The 25,586-nt window shown below is 47.5% G+C and overlaps 1 protein-coding gene across 1 annotated transcript in view; it reads left to right on the top strand.

Moving 5' to 3' along the window:
- The window catches only part of myom1a (myomesin 1a (skelemin)), a 28,176-nt gene extending 3,754 nt beyond the window's left edge, over positions 1–24,422 (top strand). The window contains exons 3-37 of the mRNA XM_036519185.1: positions 3,008–3,148; positions 3,364–3,529; positions 3,926–4,083; positions 4,485–4,577; positions 4,708–4,796; positions 5,235–5,273; positions 5,918–6,079; positions 6,618–6,779; positions 7,612–7,753; positions 8,220–8,413; positions 8,502–8,558; positions 9,064–9,188; positions 9,676–9,859; positions 10,269–10,443; positions 10,961–11,082; positions 11,939–12,135; positions 12,690–12,816; positions 13,815–13,999; positions 14,236–14,350; positions 14,795–14,951; positions 15,306–15,412; positions 15,623–15,667; positions 16,057–16,193; positions 16,533–16,677; positions 17,437–17,496; positions 17,695–17,762; positions 18,297–18,410; positions 19,341–19,428; positions 19,740–19,778; positions 20,021–20,126; positions 20,660–20,823; positions 21,446–21,482; positions 21,966–21,988; positions 22,200–22,255; positions 22,889–24,422. Coding sequence (XP_036375078.1) covers positions 3,008–3,148; positions 3,364–3,529; positions 3,926–4,083; positions 4,485–4,577; positions 4,708–4,796; positions 5,235–5,273; positions 5,918–6,079; positions 6,618–6,779; positions 7,612–7,753; positions 8,220–8,413; positions 8,502–8,558; positions 9,064–9,188; positions 9,676–9,859; positions 10,269–10,443; positions 10,961–11,082; positions 11,939–12,135; positions 12,690–12,816; positions 13,815–13,999; positions 14,236–14,350; positions 14,795–14,951; positions 15,306–15,412; positions 15,623–15,667; positions 16,057–16,193; positions 16,533–16,677; positions 17,437–17,496; positions 17,695–17,762; positions 18,297–18,410; positions 19,341–19,428; positions 19,740–19,778; positions 20,021–20,126; positions 20,660–20,823; positions 21,446–21,482; positions 21,966–21,988; positions 22,200–22,255; positions 22,889–23,161 — 4,252 coding nt within the window. The 3' untranslated portion in view covers positions 23,162–24,422. The remainder of the gene's footprint in view (positions 1–3,007; positions 3,149–3,363; positions 3,530–3,925; positions 4,084–4,484; positions 4,578–4,707; positions 4,797–5,234; positions 5,274–5,917; positions 6,080–6,617; positions 6,780–7,611; positions 7,754–8,219; positions 8,414–8,501; positions 8,559–9,063; positions 9,189–9,675; positions 9,860–10,268; positions 10,444–10,960; positions 11,083–11,938; positions 12,136–12,689; positions 12,817–13,814; positions 14,000–14,235; positions 14,351–14,794; positions 14,952–15,305; positions 15,413–15,622; positions 15,668–16,056; positions 16,194–16,532; positions 16,678–17,436; positions 17,497–17,694; positions 17,763–18,296; positions 18,411–19,340; positions 19,429–19,739; positions 19,779–20,020; positions 20,127–20,659; positions 20,824–21,445; positions 21,483–21,965; positions 21,989–22,199; positions 22,256–22,888) is intronic.
- The last annotated feature ends 1,164 nt before the right edge of the window (positions 24,423–25,586 follow it).

Below are 25,586 nucleotides of genomic sequence, written 5' to 3' on the forward strand. Positions count from 1 at the left end.
AGTGCCCCCTTTAAATATGCTTTTGTTCCAGTTACCTGGTGGATCTGGAAATGTAACCAGCGGCTATCAGATAAAGAATGACATTTTTTTTATAATGTAGGTCAAGAACAAATTAATAAGGACTAGCTTGTCTGCTGAAAACACGCGGTGTTAACACCACCAGTATTGACTCTAAGCACAGGTGGTCAGTGAGGTTTTGTCTAGCAGTGCACGCTAGCATGTTACATTGGCCGTTATGTTGGCAGTTGGCAGAATGAATTTCCTAAGTGCTCCATGGCAGGGGTCCAGGGATATTACTGGACAGCTGGACTATTTCTGTAGGGCAGGGAAGTCCCACCTGGCTGTACAGTAGGAGAATTGGAACACTACTACAGAGGAGCTGATTGGCTGATCCAGAGAAGGCAGGCCAGGGGCCTTCTGTGGGGCTGGTGTTTCCTGTGCTGTTAGTGGGAGTGTGAGGGCATTTGTTGTTTTAGTGTTTATTCTTGTTGTGTTCCCTTTCTATTAGCGTGCGTACCTGGTGCATTCCTTTAGGCTAGCATATGTGTGCTCTTTCAGAGCCCTCCTATACAGTTATATAGTGGGCATCCATAGCGTGCTTGAATATGTTAGCGTGTGTATTTCACTTGTTTGTTCACGTAATTGTAGTGTCCGTGTTTCCTACGGCACACAAAATTTCTCAAGCCCTCCAGGTAGTTCTGGGTGGTAGTGCTTGAGTGAGAGTGTGAAGGAAGTTTACAGGGAATTTGGAGGGTGGTTTCTGGCTCTGTCGGCCCTTGATCCACTCCTCTTGGCATAATATAGCATTATCATTATGCATAAACCAAAACAAAGATAATGATAGGCTGTTGCGTGCTGTAATGTATGGAATGTACCTTGGCCTCTGGGTTGCCAGATGTTCCACTCTGAGGTCAGCCTACAAATCTATGAGCTCACAGCTGCTAGAGCAGCCAGGCAGATGAGTTCTGCTTCTGTGTGTGTCAAACCTTGTCTGGTTCTGCAAGCTCAGAAAGGCCCCACATTGTGAAGGAGATGGTGACAAAAAAGCTCTTTTTTCGAGTGAGAAAACATGGATCACACCTACATAGGACGAAGCAGGTGGAATGAGTCTGTGGTCATTCTAAATTGGGTACGTTTATGGTGCAGGCAGTGTTACTTGGAACCACTAAAAAGGAAAATCTGAAGTGCCTCTGTGGTGATTCCATCTGCAATTTTGCATGAAAACCTCTGCAGCTAATTATGCTTGCCATTCTTCTGCTTATTCATCACTGTAGCCTCTGCTGACAGACCCAGCTGCAGTGCCTCTCCGGTCCAGAGGGACTCGTTTGGGAATTTCCCCCGGATGGTTTCAGTGTGATTCTGTTGCACTGCGGACCGCAGGCAGGGACCACAGGGATTAGTGCATAATGACGTGCTAATGCAGGAGCTCAGAGATAAGCAGAGGTAGCTCTCTGGCTACCTGACGGCTAACGCACTGTCACAGTGGACAGCGCCAGCCCCTGACCTGAGTGGTTGTCAGTGCTGTGATGTGTTGTGCTGCAGTCAAACTCCATGGCTGTTTTAAATTCATATTTTATGTTCATATTTTATTAAGCTCTCTCTCCCCCTGACTCCCTCAGGCCTATTTTTACAGTGAGCAGACAACGGCAACCTGTAGAAATAACAGGGTTAAACGTGTATGTCAGGGCCATTGTGATGACAGCTTCCAGGATTATCCCTGTTGCTATGTGACTCCTGAATCTGTACGGTCTTGGTGGACAGCCTTAGCTCTTGCTCAGCTTTCATTTTAGATTGAGCATCTGTTATACTGCAAACACACTTGCTGTGACAGGGAGAAGGCAGCTGAGTGTGTGTGAGTCTTTGAAGATAATACTGTTATGCACACACTGAATTTGGGATATTTATTGTGTGATATTTATTGTCCAGAGTAACAAGCAGGTAGTGTTTTGACCAGTATTATCATTGCTGCATCAGCTAGAATGGTGAAAACTTTGCCAGTTTGTTGATCTGCCAAGTAAGCATCCACCAATTACCTTTGGAAGAAACTTCAGTGTGGCGGTATTGTTATTTCTGTCATGTTTTCCCGTTAGCCTCTGCACATGAGCCAAATTTGTATGTACAGCTTTTGTGCTTTGTGTTCAAATCTGCGCTCACTGGAAAGGTTCCTTAGGAGGACAAAATTAGCAGCTAGGCCAATAATATGACCGTCTTCAAGGGCTGTGACTGAATGAAACACATTTCCAATTATATTTCACAGGCTAATCAAGAGTCTGCAGCACCCGTGAGCCGAGTGCTTAGAGTTAGTTAGTTAATATGTAGCAGCTCTGTCATATGCTTCTGAACCGTCGCTTTTGCTACTGTTTGAGTGTTGATGTCTGAGTACGGGGGGCTACCAAGCAGAGGCCTCCCACTTCACTCTGATAGAGTTGATCAGCTCAGATGTTGTTTCTGTTTTTGCGGTAGTGCGCTGGTCAGAGCTCAGTCTGACGGCACTGCTGAGCCGTTCATGTGCAAAGAGGGCGGAGCTACTCTCACACGCTTCTTTGTCCTTCTGGTTATTCAACTTTACTTCTGGTTTGCCGTCTCAAAAATTTGTGATTATAAGCATTAGTAATGTTATCCTTTTTACCCAGAGTTTAGTGTCTCTTTTCATGGCATCACGCATATCTGTTGTTCAAGTTGTTCAAATGTTACAAATGCTGTTTGTGATTCTGTAAGCACCGTAAAAGTAAACTGTTTACAGATGTGATGTTCCTATGTTCTCTCTGAATACACAGTTGTATTATTTCATACTATTTCATAAGCTATCAGTGGAGCTATACCCCCCTGTAAGTTACTATAGCTGATTAGGACTGAGGTCTGAGCTGAACCAGAGGCCAGTTACAAAGCCTCTCATTGCTCTATACTTTTATTTCACTCATTGGTTATGTGTGAGAAATGCACTGTTTTAGATAGTTCTCCATGGCTGAAAGCTGGCGTTAATTGTCTCTTTCCTTGTCCGCCACAGGATGAAGGCCTCTATGCATTCAAAGAAGGGGGAGGAGGAGGTGATGCTGAGTCCTCTGCCCAAGACAGTGAGGCCCATCTGCCTCGCCGTGGACAAGGACACCGAGATCATTGGCTACGTGGTGCCGGCGTTCAGGACCAGGTCCGTCCCGCACAGTCACTCAGTTACCATCAGTGATATTAGTTACTATATCAGTGATGATGATGATGATGAAAATGATACAGATGATGTTGTGACCGGAATGATGAATGATGATGATGGGGTTAAAGATGACAATGATGATGACGATGATGATGATGGTGATGAAGATGACACAGATGATGATGTGACAGTAACAAAGGGTACTGTTTCTGCAGTCATGCGTTTGCTCGAGCGGAGACTCAGGAGGAGAGCGTTGGGCACATAGCCATGAGGAGCCTGTTCTCCAGGCAGACGGAGACAGTGGAGGTGGAGAGGGTGGAGAAGAAGACCAGGGAGATGACCATGAGGGAGTCTGCCGAGAGCATCACCTTGAAGAGAAAGGTAACACCCATGCACACACACTCACACACACACACATATATCTACACATACACATACATGCTCACACATACACACAGATGGTTCCACACAAACACACATATGCACACACACACACACACACACACACACACACACACACACACACACGTTACATGCAGGACAGATACAAGCAGGGCAGACCTTGTTCACACAGGGTAGGCCAGACACAGAACAACGTGCAGTACAGCTTGCAGTCTAGAGGTGAAAAGGATTGCTTATGAACATTGTCACCATGTCATCAGATCCTTGTGTTTATGCTTAGTGCCAGTGGAAAGGTTCTCTTCTCTTCATCCCATTGTGACTGGAAAAACTCTGACCCTGTCCCCCCCCCCCCCCTTCCACACTGCCCACTCGCAGCTTCTAGAGAGGGAAGAATTTCAGAGGAAGATGAATGCCGACAGTCTCACACACCACCCTGAGTTTATGGTCAAGCCCAAGTCGTACACTGTGTGGGAAAACCAGAGTGTCACTCTGCACTGCACTGTGGCCGGGTGGCCCAAACCCCTCGTCACCTGGTGAGTGTGAGAGAGCATCAAACTACACTGTGCTAAACACCCCCAAACCCCATGCTGCTTGGTAAGTGTGTCAGGCTACACTGTGTTACACCCCCAAACCCCATGCTGCTTGGTAAGTGTGTCAGGCTACACTGTGTTACACCCCCAAACCACATGTCGCCTGGTGAGTGTGTGTGAGAAAGACTTTAAACAAAACTGGAATGTAAGTGAGAGTGTGTGAGACAAAATCAAGGTACACCATGCTCTACCCATCTCTACACTGCCTACATATGCTGATTAAACTCCTTCAAAGCATTGTTATGCAACGCTACATCACTGTCCAGCCCAGCTGGCCCACAGTATTCAAGCCCTCCTCCTCCTTCATCTTCCTCTTCCTCTCTTCTCATCCTTTTCACTCCCAGGTACAAGAACAACGTGGTCATTGATGCTAAAGCTCACTCTGAGAAATACACGGTGGAGAGTAACTACAACATGCACTCTCTGCAGATCAAAAGGTAGGCCCAGCACCGCAGACCACAGACGAGGCGGGAAAACGCCAGTCCCTGCTAAGTCAGTTTGTTTGCTGCGTGTCTCCCTGCTGTCGCGGGCAGAGTGGGTGTAAGCCTCGTGTCTGTCTCGTTTCAGCTGTACCTTTGAGGACACCGCAGAGTACAGCGTGTCTGCGCTGAACATCAAAGGAGGAAGCACATCTGTCTCCACCGTCGTGGTGAAAAGTGCGTTCGCAACGTCCCGCCACAATCCTCTTTCTCGCACAAAAAAACGCAATTGTATCACAACCCACCCTGGTCAGTGTGGGCGTGTGTCAGCTTGTGTAAAGTTGCGCATGAAGTGTCTTCCTCTGACTGACATCTGTGCAAGCTTGGCATGAGGACAGTAACGTCAAAAGAAGCGGTGGCCGACATCATGTATTCCTGAGGAGAGAACATCTTTGTCTCCACTCTCCCTCTCTTTTTATGCAACCCCCCCCCCCCCCCAAAAAAAAAAAAACAAAAAAACAAGTGTGTCACTGCATCAGGGGGTCAGATTTCAGAGTGTATTTCTCTTGGCTCATTAGAGCTATTATTGCAGGAGCACTGAGGGCCTAGGATAAGGCTTACTCTGCCAGTAGTCATATTGTGACATCCATTCATTCAATTTCTCGTCATTTGCAGGGTTTAACGAAGAGGAGCTGCTTCACCCAGAACGACCACGTATGTTGCATCAGTTTTTCCTCTTATGCTCCTACAGCTTAGAGGCTAATTCAGGACTCACCTTTTTATGAAGCTGGTTGGAAGTTGCTTCTGTGGAACATGCAATGCTTAGCAACCCATTAAGAGTTTTAGAGGCTAATTCAAGACTCGCTTTTTTATGAAGCCGGATAGAAATTGTCATTGTTGGGTATTTCTATAGGCATAATATGACATTTTGGTAAACTGTGCTTTGAGAGCACTTGATAAGCCATTAATGACCTTTAACATAACCCTTTATAATACTTGTCCTCATCTGAAATTATTCCACAGTTGGAAAAACAGCTTAGCCCATCATGTGGAGTTACTTTCTCGCTATATTAGAAACTCATTAAGAGTTTTTGATCTTTTTACCTTTTTGAGGGGAATTTTTTGCATATTTGTACATACTTTAATAATAACATTGGTAGTTTGATAATCTTTAAAGCTCTGCTTGTGAAGATCGATAGGTAAAACACAGTGGCTGGTACCTCTTTGTGTGAGGATCGGTATTTTACGTAGTTTTGTCATTAAAATGAATTTAGTATTTTAGTTTCATCATTAAAATGAATAAACAGGGGCTGAGGTGATTAAACAGGGTGACAGCCATTCCCCTGCTCTCTCTCCAGATGGCTTCTGCGCTGAGTATGGGGTGACATTCGAGTCCCACATCGTTGATAAGTTCGCTGTGTCGTTCGGGCGGGAAGGAGAGACGATGAGTCTGGGCTGCACTGTGATTGTGTACCCCACAGTGAAGCGCTACAAGCCTGACGTGCTGTGGTTCAGGAACGGTAGGTGAAAGTCTTGCCAGGGTGGTGCTGTGGGACAGGTGAGACAGACAGAGTTTAGTACAGAGATGATGGGTGGAGTCCAGTACAAACATGGTGGTTAGAGTCTAGTTCAAAGAGGTTGGGTCCCAGTGTAGGACTGGAATTGTGGGTGGAGTCTAGTACAGACACTGTGGGTGGAGTTTAGCACATAGATATTGGGTTCCAGTCTAGTACCAGAATTGTGGGTGGAGTCTAGTACAGAGAAGGTGGGTGGAGTCAAGGTCAATGAAAGCGGGTGGAGCCAAGTACACGGATGCTGGATTAAGTTTAATATGGGAATTTTGTGTAGAGTCTAGAATAGAGATTGTGGGTGGAATCTAGGACAAGGATTTTGGGAATAGTGTGGTTACAGGAATGGAGGTGGAGCCTAGTATATACATTGGGATGCGCAGGGATGCCAGGTAGAGTCTATATCAGGGATTGGGTTGGAGTCTGAGAAAGATCATCTAGTAAGACTCCCCCTCTCGTCTGCCCCTGTCTCTTCACCTGTGGCCCTCAGATGTCCAGCTGAAACCCTCCAAATGGGTCAGCATGAACTGGAGTGGAGACAAGGCCACCCTGACCCTCATCCACCTCAATAAGGAGGACGAGGGCCTCTACACCATGCGTATCAACACCAAGTCTGGCTACAACTCCTACTCCGCCTACGTCTTCGTCAGAGGTGAGGCCGCCCCCACAGGTCCCTTCAGCTCAGGCAATGCCCACGACTCCGCCCTGCTAATATTGTAGACGTGCCCACACATTTACATTTACATTTTTTCATTCGGCAGACGCTTTTATCCTAAGCGACTTACAAGTCAGGCAGAGTACAGCACAAGCAAAAGCCATACAAGGAGTCACAATATTAGAAGTGCTGCATGACCAAGTTTCAATAGTTGGCCAGGCAAAGGTACAAGCTAGCTCAGGCTCGGCGTGGCCTACTGAGCGGGCAGATGTGTAAACGCCTCTATCTCTCCAGGAACGGCATGCACTGTGCTATTAATTTCTTTTGCGGCACTGCCCCTTTAAGTGACATGCCCCATATCCGGTTTCACACACGGGGCTCTGACCTACATCTGTCTCCTGTGACCAAATGCAGTCCAAGGATCTGGCGTTAACCTTAAAGAGCAGGTCTGTGCGGAGACTGTTTAGAGAAGGAGGGAACGCACAAAGGCAGTAGAAGCACAGGCAGTGTGAACGGTCAGCGCAGTGAGAGTGTGGAGGAATGCACATGCTGGAGAGTGAAGAGAGCCGTTTTAAAAGGGCGTCAGAGTTCACTGCGCCCTTACAAGGGGAGCAGGTGGGGCAGTAATTCAATGTCAGCCTGTGTGCTGTAACACACCCAGAATTAGACCTTCCACTGGTGTGTGTGTGTGTGTGTGTGTGTTTGCATTATTTGTGTTTTATGTGTATGCATGCATGTGGGTGCTTGTACTTTGCTTGTGCGTGTCACATATATGTTTGTGTGTGTGTGTGTGTGTGTGTGTGTGTGTGTGTGTGTGTGTGTGACTCAGATGCCGCTGTGGAGGTGGAGGGCGCTCCTGTGGCCCCCCTGGATGTCCGTTGCCAGGACGCCAATAAGGACTATGTGGTGGTGACGTGGAGGCAGCCTGCAGTAGAAGGGGCCAGCCCCATCCTGGGGTACTTTGTGGACAGGTCAGACTCCGGTCACATGACCCAGTGACCCATCACAACACTCCAGTTAACAGTTTGGCAAACTCTGCATGTGCTTAGATAGCGAACATGGATATCTGATAGTGTATGTATTATCCAATTACGCATCTGCACTTTAACTGAAGAAAGTATTGGAATTGCAGTATAAGTGTAAGCAGTATTGACCCATTGGAGATTAAGAGCTGTAATCTCCTGATTCTGTCTCTGTTATCTTAGACATATACATGCCAGCATGTGACAGTTGCACATTGATCCTCATTAAGTTTATAAAACGTGTGTGCATGTGTGTGCACATGTGGGTGTTTCATGTGTGTATACGTGTGTGTATGTTTGTGTGCGCGTGTGTTGCTTATGTGTGTGTATATGTATGTGTGTGTGTTGTATGTGTGTGTGTCGGGGGGGGGGGGTTGGGTGTTGGGTGTGTGTGCGTGTGCGTGTGGTTCTGCAGGTGTGAGGTCGGCACCACCCACTGGGTCCAGTGTAACGACACCCCAGTGAAGTTCGCTCGTTTCCCGGTGACGGGGCTGGTGGAGGGCCGGTCCTACTCCTTCCGTGTGCGCGCCATCAACAAGTTCGGCATCAGCTGGCCGTCCCGCGCCTCCGAGCCCGTGGCCGCCATGGACCCGTCCGTCCGCCTGCGAGGTGAGGCCCGGGGCACGCCCTCTCTCAGACCCGTCCCGCAGGATTCGGCCTGCTTGTTTTAATCTGCGATGCTCTTCCTGTGTCAAAGGTCACCCCTCCGCCCCCTGGACCGGACAGATCATTGTGACTGAGGAAGAACCTGCAGGTATGTGGGCACTTCCTGTTTTTTGCCTGCCGGTGTATGAATAACGTGTGTATACAGTACCAGGTAAAAGTTTGGACACACATGATTGAGATAATGGGGAATATGCATTCAAAGACATTTTGATCTACTTATGCTTATATGCATGAAATTAGTTTCTTTGAAGAATCTAAAATATAATGATTTTGATTTGTTTAACACATTTTTTGTTGTTCATTGCATAATTAATTTTGTGTGATTTCATAGTTTTGATGTCTTTACTATTATTCAGAAATGTTGAAAATAGGAAAAATAAATAAAAACCATTCTATGAGTATGTGTGTCTAAACTTTTGACTGGTACTGCGTCTACCTGTGGGCTCCAGAGGCAGGATTTGATTGCATGCGTGGGAAGGATAATCTGGGGCAGGGGCAAGTCTAATGTTCACTATGAACAGATGCCTGTGGAGATCAGTGATGTCAGTGGTGTCACTTGCTGAGGTTGTATGACTGGTGTCATGTGCCCTCAGCGGGTGTGGTGCCTGGCCAGCCCAGCGACCTGGCCGTCACCGAGGCAACCAAGAGCTACGTGGTCCTGAGCTGGAAACCCCCTGGACAGAGGGGACACGAGGGCATTATGTACTATGTGGAAAAGGTGAGCTGGCCTGGATTGTTCCTGTGCATTGATGAGGTCAGAGACTGCGCAGTGCTGCGGTTTAGCTGCTCTGACTGCACAGTGCTGTGGTTTACCTGGTCTGACTGCGCAGTGCTGCGGTTTAGCCGGTCTGACTGCGCAGTGCTGCGGTTTAGCTGCTCTGACTGCACAGTGCTGTGGTTTACCTGGTCTGACTGCGCAGTGCTGCGGTTTAGCTGGTCTGACTGCACAGTGCTGTGGTTTAGCTGCTCTGACTGCACAGTGCTGTGGTTTACCCGCTCTAACTGCGCAGTGCTGCGGTTTAGCCGGTCTGACTGCGCAATGCTGTGGTTTAGCCGGTCTGACTGCGCAGTGCTGTGGTTTAGCCGCTCTGACTGCGCAGTGCTGTGGTTTAGCCGGTCTGACTGCGCAGTGCTGTGGTTTAGCCGCTCTGACTGCGCAGTGATGCAGTTGACCTTCTCTGACTGCGCTCTCTGTTAAACTCCAGTGCATTTCGGGCACAGACACCTGGCAGAGAGTGAACACTGAGATGCCAGTGCGGTCGCCACGCTTCGCCCTGTTCGACCTCGCCGAGGGCAAGACCTACAGCTTCCGGGTTCGCTGTGTCAACTCGGCCGGCGTGGGCGAGCCTTCGGACCCCACCGGCGAGATCACCGTCGGAGACAAACTAGGTGAGTGTCAGGGCAGCTCCTGGCCAATAGGAGAAGTCGGAGAGCATGTCAGGGAAACTTAGCCTGAACTTTGTCCTTAACACCTAAACACAAGCTCTGCTTTCATTCTTCGAAAATACAGTTTGGCAAGTTCGTCGATGCTCAAATTAATTAAATTAAATTAACCTAGTTAACGTAATTAATTAAAAGGAAGGAGTGCGTGTATGTGTATGTGTACGTGTACGTGTACGTGTGAACATGTGTGCTTGTGCATGTATGCGTGTGTGTGTGTGTGTAGGGTATAGCGTGTGTGTGTGTGCAGGGTATGGTGTGTGTACATGTGTATATGTGTATGTGTAGTGTGTGTGTGTGTGTGTGTGTGTGTGTGTGTGTGTGTGTGATAGTTACCTGATTTTCCTACTGCACACAGACCTCCCTCAGGCTCCGTCCAACGTGGTGGTCGTTCGGCTGACTGACACCTCCATGGTGGTGATCTGGAAGGCATCCCAGGAGGCCACGCAGGAGGTGCGCTACTACATTGAGTACAGCGTGGTGGGCAGCAACGTGTGGCATCCCTGCAACAACAAGCCCGTGAAGGGAACCAGGTACGAGGGGCGGGGGCCGTCTCAGGGGGAGGGGGTGGGAGGTGAACACTTTATACTGAAGGAGGAGTGTCTGCCCAAATGCTATGTGTCTCAGCAGAGCGAAGGAATCTGGTGCTCTAGTGACTCCTAATACTCCTTGGGTGTTCAGAATCAGGGTTTTCCAGGGTAGCTTGTGTTATTGCATTTTTACAGATGGTTCTGTACTGAACATGTAGCTATGAGCAAGTAGCAGCTGTAGTGTCACACTCTGGGTTTTAATCTCGGGCTACAACAGTGGTGTCTCACTCTAGATTCTAATCTTGGGCTGCAACAGTGGTGTCTCACTCTGTCTCACCCTGGATTGTAAGCTTCCCTCTCTGCACTGAGACACCCTCCCGCCTCATTCAGACCCTTTAATCAGAACAGAGTCCAGCAGGCACCTGGCTGGAGGTAGCAGCGGCTGCGGACATTTCAGGTTACCGTGAGAGGCGTGTGTGAGTGACCCCCCCCTGTGTCCTCCCCCTCCCGTGGTGTTCAGGTTCATCTGCCACGGGCTGCACACCGGAGACACGTGCGTGTTCAGGGTGAAGGCAGTGAACTCGGCAGGGTACAGCCAGAGCTCTCAGGAGTCCGAGAGCATTCTGGTCAAGGCTGCGATTGGTGAGTCATATCCCCTAGAAATGACACTGGACACTTCAGCTGTGCGCAGACCTCACAGAAGGGTGGAGTTGCAGCAGCATGCCATTACATACTGACCGAGGCTGGTAACAGGACGTATTTACTTCATTTGAAACTTCATTTGAAAGTCACACGTGTCATAACCCACCCCCAATGATATCATGCACCACCCTGATGGTACCAAGCCTCATCCCCAGTACTGTCATGTCCCACAGCAGTGCTGTTATACCCCAGCCCCCCTCCAGACCCTACTTCTTAATAAACAGCCTCCCCCCCCTCCCACACACACACACACACACACACACACACACACACACATACACACACAAACACAAACACAGCAGGCAGATCAGTTTCCCTCAGAAATAGACACTTATGACCTTGTCTCAGCCCACAGTCATCGCACCCGTATACCTCAACAGAGAAGGAGGGGCTCGGCCCTGACTGGGACGCTTTTTGGGTCTCAGAAGCTTTTAGTCTCCTGGGACACATGGTGGCACTGCAGTGGTACACCTGGGGAAACTGTACTGGTATGACTGGAGAGATTACACGTGTCCAAATGCTTTGACTCCGTTGACACAGCAGGTTACATTTCACTAGTCCATCCGCTGGACTGGTTCATCTGGTTACTTTTTTTTATCAGGTGTTAACGTGCTAGTGGCTAATAACTAGCTATGTTTGATTGGACTGGATAGTCTTTAACACCTAATAAAAAGTAGTTTACTAGTTTACTGTGGAATGTTGGATAAAGAGATTGGGAGTAGAGGGGGGTACATTTGAGAGGTGCTGTGAGTTCTCCACAGCAGAAAGTGAACCTGCGTGTCTGACCCCCCACCAGCGATCCCCTCCCCTCCCCGCAACGTGACCCTGCTGGAGAGAGTGAAGGACTACATGGTCCTGGGGTGGGACGAGCCCAAGCTGAATGGCGGAGTCGAGATCAGCGGCTACTACCTGGACTACCGGACGGTGAAGGATGGCGTGGCAGGCCAGTGGCATGAGCTCAACACCAAGGCGGTGAAGGAGCGCACCTACAAGGTGAGTCCTCCCTGCTCGCTGCGGAAGCGGGCCAAACAAAACCGACACAGAGTGTGGTTCCACTCTGCTCTCCCCGGTATGTCTTACAGGTGAATTCTGTAGGGACAGTTTTATCTCTGCCTGAACTGTGACTGACTTTATGAACTGTACATGCACTGTGACTAAATCTGTAAACCCGTGCTTCTGCCTATACTGTGATTAAATCTATAGACTCATGTGACTATATACCGTTATATATACCGTTATATTACATTTTTGTCATTTAGCAGATGCTCTTATCCAGAGCGACTTACATTGGTAACAATTTTTTACAGGTTATCCATTTATACAGCTGGATATTTACTGAAGCAATTGTGGGTTAAGCACCCTGCCGAAGGACACAGCAGCGGAATACAGCTGACTAAATCTGTGAAGCTGTGCTTCTACCCGCACTGTGACTAAATCTGTGAAGCTGTGCTTCTACCCGCACTGTGACTAAATCTCTCAACCCACGGTTCTACCTTTTCTGTGATTAAATCTGTGAACCCGTGGCTTTGTGTCTCTGTGTGTTCCAGGCGGAGAACTTGAAGGAGAACGTGTTCTACCAGTTCCAGGTGCGCGCGGTCAACGAGGCAGGACTGAGCAAACGCTCTGTGCACAGCTCTTCAATCGAGTGCAAAGAGTACACCATCACTGTGCCAGGTACCACATCCGCAACCCATAATGCCTGACGGCGCTAATGATAATGACCAAAGAGTACACCATCACTGTGCCAGGTACCACATCCGCGGCCCATAATGCCTGACGGCGCTAATGATAATGACCAAAGAGTACGCCATCACTGTGCCAGGTACCACATCCGCGGCCCATAATGCCTGACGGCGCTAATGATAATGACCAAAGAGTACACCATCACTGTGCCAGGTACCACATCCGCGGCCCATAATGCCTGACGGCGCTAATGATAATGACCAAAGAGTACGCCATCACTGTGCCAGGTACCACATCCGCGGCCCATAATGCCTGACGGCGCTAATGATAATGACCAAAGAGTACGCCATCACTGTGCCAGGTACCACATCCGCGGCCCATAATACCTGACAGCGCTAATGATAATGACCAAAGAGTACACCATCACTGTGCCAGGTACCACATCCGCGGCCCATAATACCTGACGGCGCTAATGATAATGACCAAAGAGTACACCATCACTGTGCCAGGTACCACATCCGCGGCCCATAATGCCTGACGGCGCTAATGATAATGACCAAAGAGTACACCATCACTGGGCCAGGTACCACATCCGCGGCCCATAATACCTGACAGCGCTAATGGTAATGACTCACATTCAGTGTCTTACTCTGAGAGTGCAGCTCATATCCACTCTACCTCTGATAATGAGGCTTGCATCCACTATCTCCCTCTGATACGGAGGCTTTATACACTGTCTGCCTCTGATAATGAAGCTCAGGTCCAGTATATGCCGCTGATAATGAAACTTATATCCACTGTCCGCTGCTCATAATGAAGCTCACACCCCATAATGGCCTTTGATGATGAACCTTGTATCCACTGTCTGTCTCTGATAATGAAACTCAGGTCCAGTATACGTCTCTGATAATGAAACTCTTTAGACTCTGGTATCACTTTTGCTGCCCGTATTTTGAAAGTTCTTGCCCCCCCCTTCTCTCTGGGCACAGGGCTCCCCCATAGCTTGCATGTGCAGGAGGTACGGAAGGACTCCCTGGTGTTGCTATGGGAACCGCCCGTGTACCAGGGCCGCACCAAGGTCAACGGCTTCTACGTCGACATCAAGGAGGCGGCCGCACCTGAGGAGGCGTGGCGGGGCGTCAACGAGAAGGCCACTTCCAAGAAGTACATCAAGGTCTGGACCCTAAACCCTACCTTGCTGCTTTGGGTTTCACTACCACACTTAGGGCTTCAGTACCAAACTGTAGGGCTACTTAGGGCTTCAGTACCAAACTGTAGGGCAGTTCAGGGCTTTACGGTCTGTCTGATCCATGAGGATTCCTGTAGACCTGTATCTGTTTGTGAGTAGGTGTGTATTGGTGCGTTTGTGTGCACAGGTTTACATGTGTGTTTCTCTCTCTGTGTTCCCAGGTTAAGGGCTTGAAGGAAGGTGTCTCCTACGTGCTCCGGGTCTGTGCCCAGAACCTGGCTGGAGTGGGGAAGGCCGCTGAGCTCCCCAGCGCGGTCCTGGCCCAGACCCGCCCTGGTACTCATTCACACGCGCACACACGCGCACACACACACACACACACACACACACACACACACACAGCAGGAACAGAGAGTTACATTAGCAGTAGACTCAGGATTTCAGGATTGAGAGCGTCATATACGCAGGGGGTTGGCAGTGACTCTTGATGCCCCCTGCTGGCAGCCAGGGGAAGTAACAGTAAGGCTGGGGCCAGATAACAGATGAGGCAGCAGTGAGTGGTTAAGGCAAGTGTCATGTCAAGGATGATGTCATGGAACTATGCTGGACAGCGAGGGTGAGGGAAAGATCTAGAAGGAGGAGAGAGGGGAGGAAAGAAAAACAGACAGCGTGTTCTGTTTTAGTAGCTGTCTAGTGCAATGCGAAACACCAGCTGATAGCAGTAAAGCTGCCCGTTGGGAAATCCCCACAGACTGACCGATGTAAGTGTCTCTCTCTCAGGTACCCACGAGATCATCGTGGATGTGGATGACGACGGCGTGATCTCCATGATCTTTGAGTGTTCCGAAATGTCTGCGGAGTCGCAGTTTGTGTGGTCCAAGAATTACGTGGAAGCAATTGATGCATCTCGCCTTAAGATTGAGACAGTCGGGGGCAAGTAAGTCGGATGTTTTTTATGTGTTTTTTAGTGTGTATATCTGTATGTGTGTGTGTGTGTGTGTGTGTGTGATTTTATCTGTGTGTGTGAGTGATGTTACTAAATTGATAATGGGACTTTAGTCATGAAGTTGATCATGTCTAACAAAGGCACTGAGATTCACTAGCATCGTCTGGCTAGGTGTGTGATGTTTGATTCTTAGTGGAAGTGGCCTGGTTGCAGCAGAGATGAACTGTAGACAGCTGTCCATTGTTACCTTTAAACTGGATGAATAGTGGGGGGTTGTCTCTGTACCCTCTGAATCCGCTGTGTGCATTCTGATTATTGTGGATTCTTGTGCTGTTATGCACTCAGGTCCAGAGCCATCTTTACAGATCCATCAGTGGATGACCTGGGAATTTACTCCTGTGTGGTCACTCACACAGACGGTGTGTCGTCCAGCTACACACTCACAGAGGAAGGTGAGCTACATTGTGTTTGTGTGTGTGTGTGTGTGTGTGTGTGTTTGTGTTTGTGTGTGTGCGTGCGTGCGTGTGTGTGTGCGTGTGTACATGTGTGTACTACAGCATACTGTGTATTACAGTGATATATATTTATTCATAAATTAATTCATAGATTTATATTTATAAATTCAGACAGTGTCACTCAGCTGTGATGTTCCTCTCTCACAGGACTGAAACGCCTGCTGGAAATCAGCCACGATCACAAGTTCCCCAGTAAGTATCTGTGAGCAAAACACACTGTTTACACACTGTTTACACACTGAGGAACACCTCTCCTTCTGGCTGTGGCCAGTAGCAGTGAGGGTGTGATTCCTGCAGGTTCCTTGAGGCCAATAGCAGTTAGCATTTGATGAGCGCTAGTTCCTTGTAGCCAATGGCAGTTACCCTTCGAGTGTGGGTTCCTTGAGGGAAACAGCAGTTAGCGTTAGCTGTGTGCGGGTTCCTTGAGGGAAACAGCAGTTAGCATTGGCTGTGTGCGGGTTCCTTGAGGGAAACAGCAGTTAGCGTTGGCTGTGTGCGGGTTCCTTGAGGGAAACAGCAGTTAGCGTTGGCTGTGTGCGGGTTGCCCTCTCCCTGTGCTGACTCCCTTTGCTGCTCCGCAGTTATTCCCTTTAAGTCAGAGCTGGCGGTGGAGCTGCTGGAGAAGGGCCGTGTCCGCTTCTGGATGCAGGCGGAGAAGATCACCTCCAACTGCGAGGTGGAGTACGTGTTTAACGACAACATCATCACCCAGGGAGAGGTATGTGGCCAACACACACACACACACACACACACACACACACACACACACACACTCACTCACAGACATACACACCCTCACACAGACACACACTCATAGACATACACACACATACATACAAACCCGCTCACATGCATCATGCACACACATATGCAAAATTGTACACACGCTTGCACAGACACTCACACATGCATACACACGTAAACAGACATCCAGTATCTCAGTGCCTCTGGCCCCCTCCCCCCCAGCCACATACACACACACACACACACACACACACACACACACAAACACACAGAGGCCTGCCTCTCATTCTGCTGTCCTGTCTGTGCCTTTCAGAAATACACCATGAACTTTGACAAAAGCACTGGAATTATTGAGTTGTTCATGGATTCACTGGAGGTTACAGATGAGGGAACCTTCACCTTCTCGCTGGTGGATGGGAAAGCCACTGGCTGCACCAGCCTGGTGCTGATTGGAGATGGTAAGTTAAACCCCGCCTCTCTGGGTGTCTCTGCCTATCAGAGCTCAGTCATTCAGTTACTTGTCCTGTCAGTAACCTTGGTGATCATCTCTAGAGTAGTGAGTATGTGTGTGTCCACTAGAGGGCAGTGTAAGACCTATTATAGCTCTCTTAAGGATCTTACTTACCTGATTTTCTGTGGCAAATAATATACATACTATACAACTTAAAGATCAGGTGGTCCACAGGCACATTTATGTAATTTGATATCATTTATGCCATTGAAAATGAAACAGTGTGATGCGGTTATCAGTAAAATAGCTGAAAATAAAGCAGCATGACTGAGGGCACTAATAATTATAATAGTCATATCTTTTCTGCAGTGATTTTCAGGTCTCCATATCATCCACATGACTTTCTTTAATTTTTGTCACCCATCCATTCATTGCATAGTCACAGAAATGATTGTAAAACACTTCGGTTAACTGTACTGTCCCGGTTGTGTGCTGGAAGAAATATTGTGAGGTCTGTCCCATAGGGGGTGCTGAGTGTGCTCTGTGCTGTATAAACTGGCAGGGAACAGTAGGGGAGAGGCATGAGGTTTACTGTTTGGTCCTGACAGAGGGCAGCACTGTTCTCCTTTCTCATCTAGCTACTGATGGCTATGATCAGGGCCTCGTGTGAAACTCGCTGACTGCTCTCCTGTGGATAGTGTTACTGGCACACTGTTGTGACTGTCACTTGATTTGCTTATCGATGGGAATCTTACATTTCCTGCAGAGTTCAGAGAGCTGCAGAAGAAATCGGAGTTTGAGAGACATGAGTGGTTCAGAAAGCAAGGTAAGATTCGCGCTGAGGTAGTGCTGATGACTCGCAGGGTTGACTGTACCGGCGTCTGGATGAGTCTGATGTATTTGTGGTATTATTTGTATCTGAATATGTAGTGATTATGCTCTTGTGTCAATTACAGGGTAGAAGGAGATTAGTTGTGCAGTGCATTTGGGTGTATCATGAATTCTGCTGTTTCTCATCCTATAGGTCCTCACTTTGTGGAGTACCTGACCTTTGAGGTGACCCCCGCATGTAACGTCCTCCTGAAAGCCAGGGTAAGACCCCTCCTTCACCTGTATCTGTGATAGGAACACAGCTCAACTGTACCTGTGATAAGACCATGGCTCACCTGTCCACAGTGAGTGGAGGGGAGAGCTCAGGTCCATGTTTTTGTGGGATGGCCACCTCAAGATTGTGTTTGATAATGTGATGTCAATGTGACCAAAAAACACCAAAATGATTTTGTACAATGGTCAAGCAGTTGCTTGGTATTATTCTCAGACTGTTCTCCTGGAGTTTTCACACTATGGCATTTTGGTGTAGTTTCCTGTTCATGTTAACTTTTCCATTGTTTTAAAATTCTGTCCTGTAAGGAGCAGCTAACCTGTGACCAATCACATAAATCATCCAGCCATCACTTGTGTAAAACCATCCAATCAGCAAAGACACCCGGGCTGAGTGATGCACAGCCATGGCCTGAAATAAGACACCCAAATTCAGTTTGTCACTGAGACCATTTTTACAGTCAGTGTGCAGAAACGCAATCCTGAGTGCAATTCCACACCTCGCCTCTCTGTCGCCATCTGCAGGTGGGAAACCTCAGTGCAGAGACAGACATTACCTGGTACAAGGATGGTCTGGAGGTGGACGATGAGGAGAAGCTGGACTTCACAGATGGAGTGTTGACCCTGAACATTGCCAAGGTGAGCTCACGAGTGACCAACAGTTACGCATGCGAAAACTGTACCATCACCCCAAATGTCCCTGATAGTGGCATACGGGGCCAAAATTCATCTCCAACTTACAGGAAGACAAATTACGGATATGAATGAGTGTGGATTAATTACAGCTTGATAGAATGGACTCAGTAAAGATGTCAGTCACTCCACATATGTGTTTACCAGTAGCATTTTGACATATACTTTGATATATACTGATATATACCACATCTTGAAATTTGTCTGGCAAATACATGCAATTGATTGATGGTAAAGGACGTTACTTCTTTATAATGTGGGGCTGGATAGTTTGATGCTGATTCCCATGTGATAAATACATGGTTCTTTTTTTCATGTGCTCTTTTAACACGAAGACCCGGCGGCCTCCCTGAGGTGTCAATCACGCGAGCGGGGTGTGATGTCACTGCAGCAAAGGGGCGGAGCCTGTGCTCTGCTCCCTCCATAAGCTCTGCCTAAGCTAAGCTCTCATTAACGCGCTTGTTGCTAACGCCACGTGTCTGTCTGATTGCAGCTGGTTTATAAGGCAATACCAGTGCCAGAAAAAGATTCTGACTCAGACGAGGGGGAGATTGACATTCCCATGCCCCCAGAGGAGGAGATCCCAGAGGCACCAAAACCCAGAGTTGGGACATTATCTCAGTTTGCCCGCAATAGACGTGCTTCATGTTTGTTTGCGAATGCAAAAAAAAATATATAAAAATTCAGCTTGCCTTTTCTTTTCTGTCCCGTCTTTGAGTCAAGTCCTGCAGCATCCAGAGCAGGAGAGACGCCTGTTTTTTTTGGTCATGGGTTTTTTTTTTGGTTTTGTTTTTCTGAAAAATTTAACCGTCCTCCCCGTTTTAAAAGTGCATGCGGTCAGAGGATGTGTTGTAATTCCCAGAAACTTTCTCGCAGATCTCCAGGAAGGATGCTGGTCTTTATGAGGTTCAGCTGAAGGATTCGAGAGGAAAAGATAAGAGTCAGTTGGATCTGACAGACAAAGGTGAAATCTCCACGCTTAACATCCACACTTAATTTATAATATGAAGGCTAGGGGCTTTTGTATTCTGTGATTTCATCACCCTGAACACTTAAGGTTCATTTGCTTTCCAGTCACAATGCTGCTTTCAATTCCACTGTTGCACAGTCTGATCTTGTACAGTAGTTCAGTTATGATCAAGTTACAAGGTCAGATAGTGCGCACGTGATCTATGATCTGATTCTGATCCATGAAGCCGTCATTTATTCTTACTTTCACCCATTCCTCACACATCAGACGTTTCTAATGATCTAATCATCTCTTCTGTACTCCAGGTTTCCAGGCAGTTATGAATGAAGTATTCAGAGTTATTGGTAAGCCTGTGCACTTTGTACTGATCTTGTAATAAATAAAATAAAGATAAAATGGAGTATAAATTCATGCAACAGGTTAAACACTTCAAATGGAGATTATACTGTCTGCTATTAGCAGGTTTGTGTGTGGTTTTATTTAGCATAGTTGTGTTTGGTTGCACTGTGGATCTCTGTCCGTGAGGAGTCCGTTTCCGGCTCTGTGTAGGCTGTACTCGGTCACACGGTCTTGCGTGTTCCCGCAGCAAACTCCGCCACCGAGCTGAGCATTCTGAGCACGGAGCACGGAATCGTTCTCCACACCTCCATCGTGTACTACACCGAGGAACTCCGCGTCGGCTGGCTGCAGAAGTACGTTTCCGGTTCCACTGTGTGCGTGTGGATGTCATGCGTCTGAGTCTGTTTGTGTGTGTGCACGTGTGTGTGTGCATACGTATGTATGTGTGTGCACGTGTGTGTGTGCATATGTATGTATATGTGTGTGTGTGTGTGTGTTTGTGTGTGTGCACCTGAGCGTTTGTGTGTGTATGAGGTACGCACATGTCTCTGCTGTACCTCCAAGCTAGCGACTACTGGCTCCTGAAAGCCTCCAAAGACTCTAAACTCAGTTTTACAGAAATTATGAGCCGTGATATATAAATTACTGTAAACAACAGCTGAGTTTCTGTACCTCATTCGGTTGACCCAAAGAGCAGCGTCATTATGCATAGTTGTGAAGTGAATCTCATAATAAGTTAAATTTAAGTCCTGATTTGAGCAAGGACCTGCAAACTGGTGATTTGAGGACATCACCTGGGAATTTCTGCTGATGGGGTGTGCATTATTCAGTCTAATGGGGTGTGTATTTCACTCTGACAGTGCGCGTTCTCTGTTTTGCCCCGCAGAGAGTCGAAGATCTCTCAGTCAGATCATCTGCAATTTGGAGTCACAGGGGAGGAGCTCTGGCTCAAAATTAACGCCCCCACAGAGAAAGACAAGGGCAAGTACGCCATCGACATCTTCGATGGAGCCTCGGGGGTTAAGAGGATCTTTGACCTTTCTGGACAAGGTGAGCGAACCCCATCCCACACACGCTTGTATATATAGTGATTTACGCGTAGTGAGTAGCTTAACCAGCTCTGAGGAGTTCTGATCTGCAGAAGGGGGCTTTTTCTCATACAATGCAATGCATGCAAGTACGTAGTTTGCAAGAATGCGAGAAGATGACAAAATCTCAGAGTCCACCCTCACAGCAGAGAGCACCACCCTGAGTCTAACACTCTGTCCCTTACTCTCAAACCCCCCACCCCTTCATAGCATCAGACTCCGCCCTCTTTCTCCTCAACATCCCACCCCTTCAAAGTCTCCGACTCCGCCCCTCAGTCGTGTACTTACGTCACTACAGAGCCAAAGCAACCAAAGCAGATATCATTCTTTCAGCTCCAAAATATGAGCTGTCAACAGCTGTTGATGTATTTTGAAGAGGAATCTGAAATGTAATGGGAGAAGAATGATCCTGCCCACTTATAAAACAGCGGTTGGATATTAAGCGCCTGGGTTAATTATAAAGGGTAATAATTTTGAAATTGGTCACAGCCTTGCTGCTGTCTGGTTTTGTTGCTGTAACGTTAATAAAGGGCTGGCGGTGAAAATCTGGCATCTCTGATTCATTTCCATCTGTCTGTGTGCAGCTTGGGAGGAGGCATACGCAGAATACCAGAGGCTCAAGTGAGTACACGCAAACTATGTGGATTAACAGAATTGTTCCAGTTCATTTCCTTTTTGCATAGGCATTTTTCCTTTGCGTGTTTTTTTTTTCAGGCCAACTCAGTCTTATTTTCTTAGAGAGGCAGTTTACACCAGATGTTTTCCTTCGGCTTGTGTTAGCCTATTTATATTGTGGATTAACAGATCTCAAGTATTTGTCTTGATATCCCTTGAAATAAACATACATCAACAACATACACACACACACACACATGCCTTAGTGTCGTGATGGACATTTATGTCAAAAGTTAGGAAGGCTCATGACCAAAGTTTATGTCTTTCCACTGTGTGCTTACTCTGTGTGAGGACATCTCTGACCCTCTCTCTCTCTCTCTCTCTCTCTCTCTCTCTCTCTCTCTCTCTCTCACTCTCTCTCTCTCCCTCTCTCTCTCTGTCTCTCTCCTTTCTCTCTGCTTCTTCTGCCCCCCCCGCCTCGCTCCTCAGAGCTGCTGCGCATGCTGAGAGAAGTAAGTGCCTCATTTCTTGCTTCCTGTCCAATCACATGCCAAAATGAAGTACACATAAGGGGCTGTAATATGTCTCTCCATAGTGCCCTTACAGTACACCCAGCCCCAAAGAGATGAGTACCTGCTGGGGTGTGTTTGAGCAGTCACCTCTCACAGGGGCATGCTGGGATATGTCGCTGGGCTCTGATCGTCTCCTCTGTGTCCTTTCCAGACCGTGCTCGTGTGATTGGAGGACTACCTGATGTGGTCACTATCCAGGAGGGCAAGGTAACAAGGGAATGCTTCGCTGCAAAAATAAAAACATAGCCACACCCAGCATCCACACCGCCCTGTGGCCCCCCTCCTGCCTGATGGCTGTTTAACCTCGGGCAATGTGCTGGAGGACATGCCCCTCTTTCAGATGAGACTTTAAAGATGTAATGTAAAGATCCCACGGCACTAATGGCAACAGGTGAGAGTGTTAACCCCAGCGTCCTGGACAGATTCCCAAACTGGCTCTCCCAGCCTGGTCTCCTGCCTACCCCCCCTTGCAGCTGGCTGGGTCCCAGTCCCTTGCACCTTTCCTCCTACCATGGGTCACCACGCTGTGTCTGTAAATGAGAAATGAGTTGACATTCGTGGTTAAACAGAGGTTGTTAGTTCTAGAAGTGGTAATAATAATTAATAATAATAATAATAATAATAATAATAATAATAATAGCCACCTAAGTATGAGCTGTTGATACAGTGGCTGCTTGTCTGTTTGTGTTACCTGTGGATAGGCAAGGGTAATGGCTGAAATTATTTATAACAGGCAGGTCTCACTGTGCTTACTCTCTCTCTTTCTCTGTGGCTCCCCCCCCCCCCCCCCCACCCCCATCCTCTGCCCCATCCCCTGCCCCATCCCCTGCCCCATCCCAGTCTCTGAACCTGACCGGGAACATCTGGGGCGACCCAGTGCCCGAGGTCTCCTGGATGAAGAACGAGCGCACCATGGAGTCCGACGACCGCTACACCCTCAAGTTCGAGGCCGGCAAGTACGCCAGCATCACCATCACCTCGGTAACCCCGGCCGACTCGGGCAAATACAGCCTCGTGGTGAAGAATAAGTATGGGGAGGAGACGGGCAACTTCACCGTGAGCGTCTACATCCCCGAGGGAGAGGAGGAGGCTCCGGAGGACGAAAAGAAGTAAACGCGGGAAAAACACTTTCAGAAACGCTTCGCTCTACATCTGTGAGATGGAAGGCGGGAGAGAGAAGGAAAACAAAGATGTGATATTGGAAAGAAGATATTGAGAAATTAACCAGGGTGATTTATAAAAAGCCTTTTACCCCAGTGCATCTGTCTCCAAGTAAGCACTGTCATCAGAGATTCTTGTAGCATGCCACAGAATAAGAATTACAGGGGGTTAACTGTCTGCCATTTTGTGTTTGAAGATAAGAGCGTGGGGCCTACACTGGGCTAAAAGGCGCTAAGGGTCACCCTGCTCTATAGCATAACTGGAGTCCAGTAGTGATGGGAGTTGTGTGCATGGTTTTTGTGGCCTGTGTCACTGATATTGTCAATGTCACTGGTAGTGTTCTTATGGATACTGCTGATTCTCTAAGCAAGTAGTGTACAGTAGAGTAGCAGGGAGGAGGGAGCTGTCTACAGTAAGGCCTAAAAAAGATTGAAATATGACAGCTGGATTGAAAATTCCCCTGTCAGGGTAAAACAGAGGGGTCAGACATTGCTGCAATGGTATTATAGTACAGTATGCTGGTCCACTCTGCATAATATGGTCTTATGGTCTGCACTATATGGTCTTACTGAAACAGAGACGCATCTTCCTTCACATTCAGGATATGGATTTGCATCTTTTAGTTTTAGTTTCAGTTTCCTTGTTTTATGTTGAATTCTATACAAATGGTACCGGAAAACAAATATGAATCAGTAATGCCATAGATTCGTGTTGATAAGAATATGAAACTCCATCCATACGGAGCAATAGTAGATATTCAAAAATTAATGCATAGATAAAGAACAGCAGTGATGTACTGCATCTGTCTCTTTTTAGCGTAGGGCTATTCAGTGTTTAACCCTTCCCAGAACTCCGTCACCTCCGTAAGGCTTGCACTGACAGGTATGAGACCTGTACGCTGCGAATATGTTTTTATGATTATGGTGAGGGAGAGTTTTTGCGCTTTCACTGTGTATCAGTCAGAGTTTGCCCTCTGTAAACACTGGGAACTTCAGTTCTGCCTGAGAGGCACAGATAAAATTCCCAGGGCTTTGCTTCCTAGTAGAAAAAAAGAATACCTTGTGCTTTGTGTGTGCTGTTGTTCATTCACGGTCATGAGAAACATCAACATCAACACCAGCGCTAACCTTGCTTCTGTCCTCTCAGTGATACCTGTTCCTGGCCTAATAAAACGTACACACCTCTCCTCTCCTCCTCTCCGTCTCTCTGTGTCCTGTATTCATCACTGGGGTCACCTCTCTGCACCTGAACCCACCGTCCTCCCTGTCACCTTCCTCATCCTCCTCATCCTCCAGTAACCACACCTCCACCTCCAACCAATCAATGTCAGAGCACCCCTTCAATCTTGCCAGTCACCGCGTCCTTCCACCAGCTACAGTACCGGTCCAAAGTTTGGACACACCTACTCATCAAAGAGTTTCTATTTTTTATTTTTACTATTTTCCACATTTTAGAATAATACTATCAAATAGCACAAATGGAATAATGCAGTGACCAAAAAAGTATTAAACAAATCAAAAAAAATCTTATATCTTAGATTCTTTAAAGTAGCCAAAAAATATTTTTTAGAATTATTTTTTTTGGAAAGAAATTTGTACATAGGCATCAACTTCTAAAGTATGTTTGTCTCAGCAACACATTTTCAAGCTTTTAAGCATACGTCTTTAGATCAAAATGTCTTTGAATGTGTGTTTCCCATTATCTTAATCAGCTGTTTCCAAACATTTGACTGATACTGTACATACTCTGCACTGCTTTTTTCTGCGAGTACAGAACACACCCTGTATAAACCCAGAGGAACCACATTGGCTGGCTCCAGCTCCCTGGTCAGGCTGGGTTTCCGTTAAGAGGAACCAGGCCTGTCAGTTTTTCCCGTGTATTTAAATGTTTGGTGGAGCCTGGCTGGAGTTTAGGTGTCCTCTCGCCCTTGCCAGGAGAAGGCTGTTGCGATCCCAGGGGAGTCACGGGGCGGGGTCATGGTGAGGTCACGATGATGTCATAGGAGAATGGCGGGAAAGATGCAGGCATTGTTGCCACGCTGTAGCAGTAAAGGCGACCTTTAACCCCAGTCTTGCTGGTTTTAGTAGAAATGCCGCACATTGTCTCAGTTTGCATTTTCAACCTTAGATTGAGTTTATCTCTCAGTCTTATGTAAGTGTAAGACTCCCCTCCCCCCTGACACTGCATTTTGTGCGTCTTGTTGAATCCGGCGGTGTGCAACACTTGCACATTGAACAGATAAACAGATGAGTAGGCTAGTGTCATCACCACACCAGAAGAAAATACTACCGAGTGTCAGTATGAAACTGTTTGAGTCAGTACGCCGCATCGACCAGTATGTTTAAGATTAAAATTACGTCTTATATCAGGCATGCCT

Source organism: Megalops cyprinoides, chromosome 24 (genome assembly GCF_013368585.1).
Source record: "Megalops cyprinoides isolate fMegCyp1 chromosome 24, fMegCyp1.pri, whole genome shotgun sequence".
NCBI lineage: Eukaryota > Metazoa > Chordata > Actinopteri > Elopiformes > Megalopidae > Megalops > Megalops cyprinoides.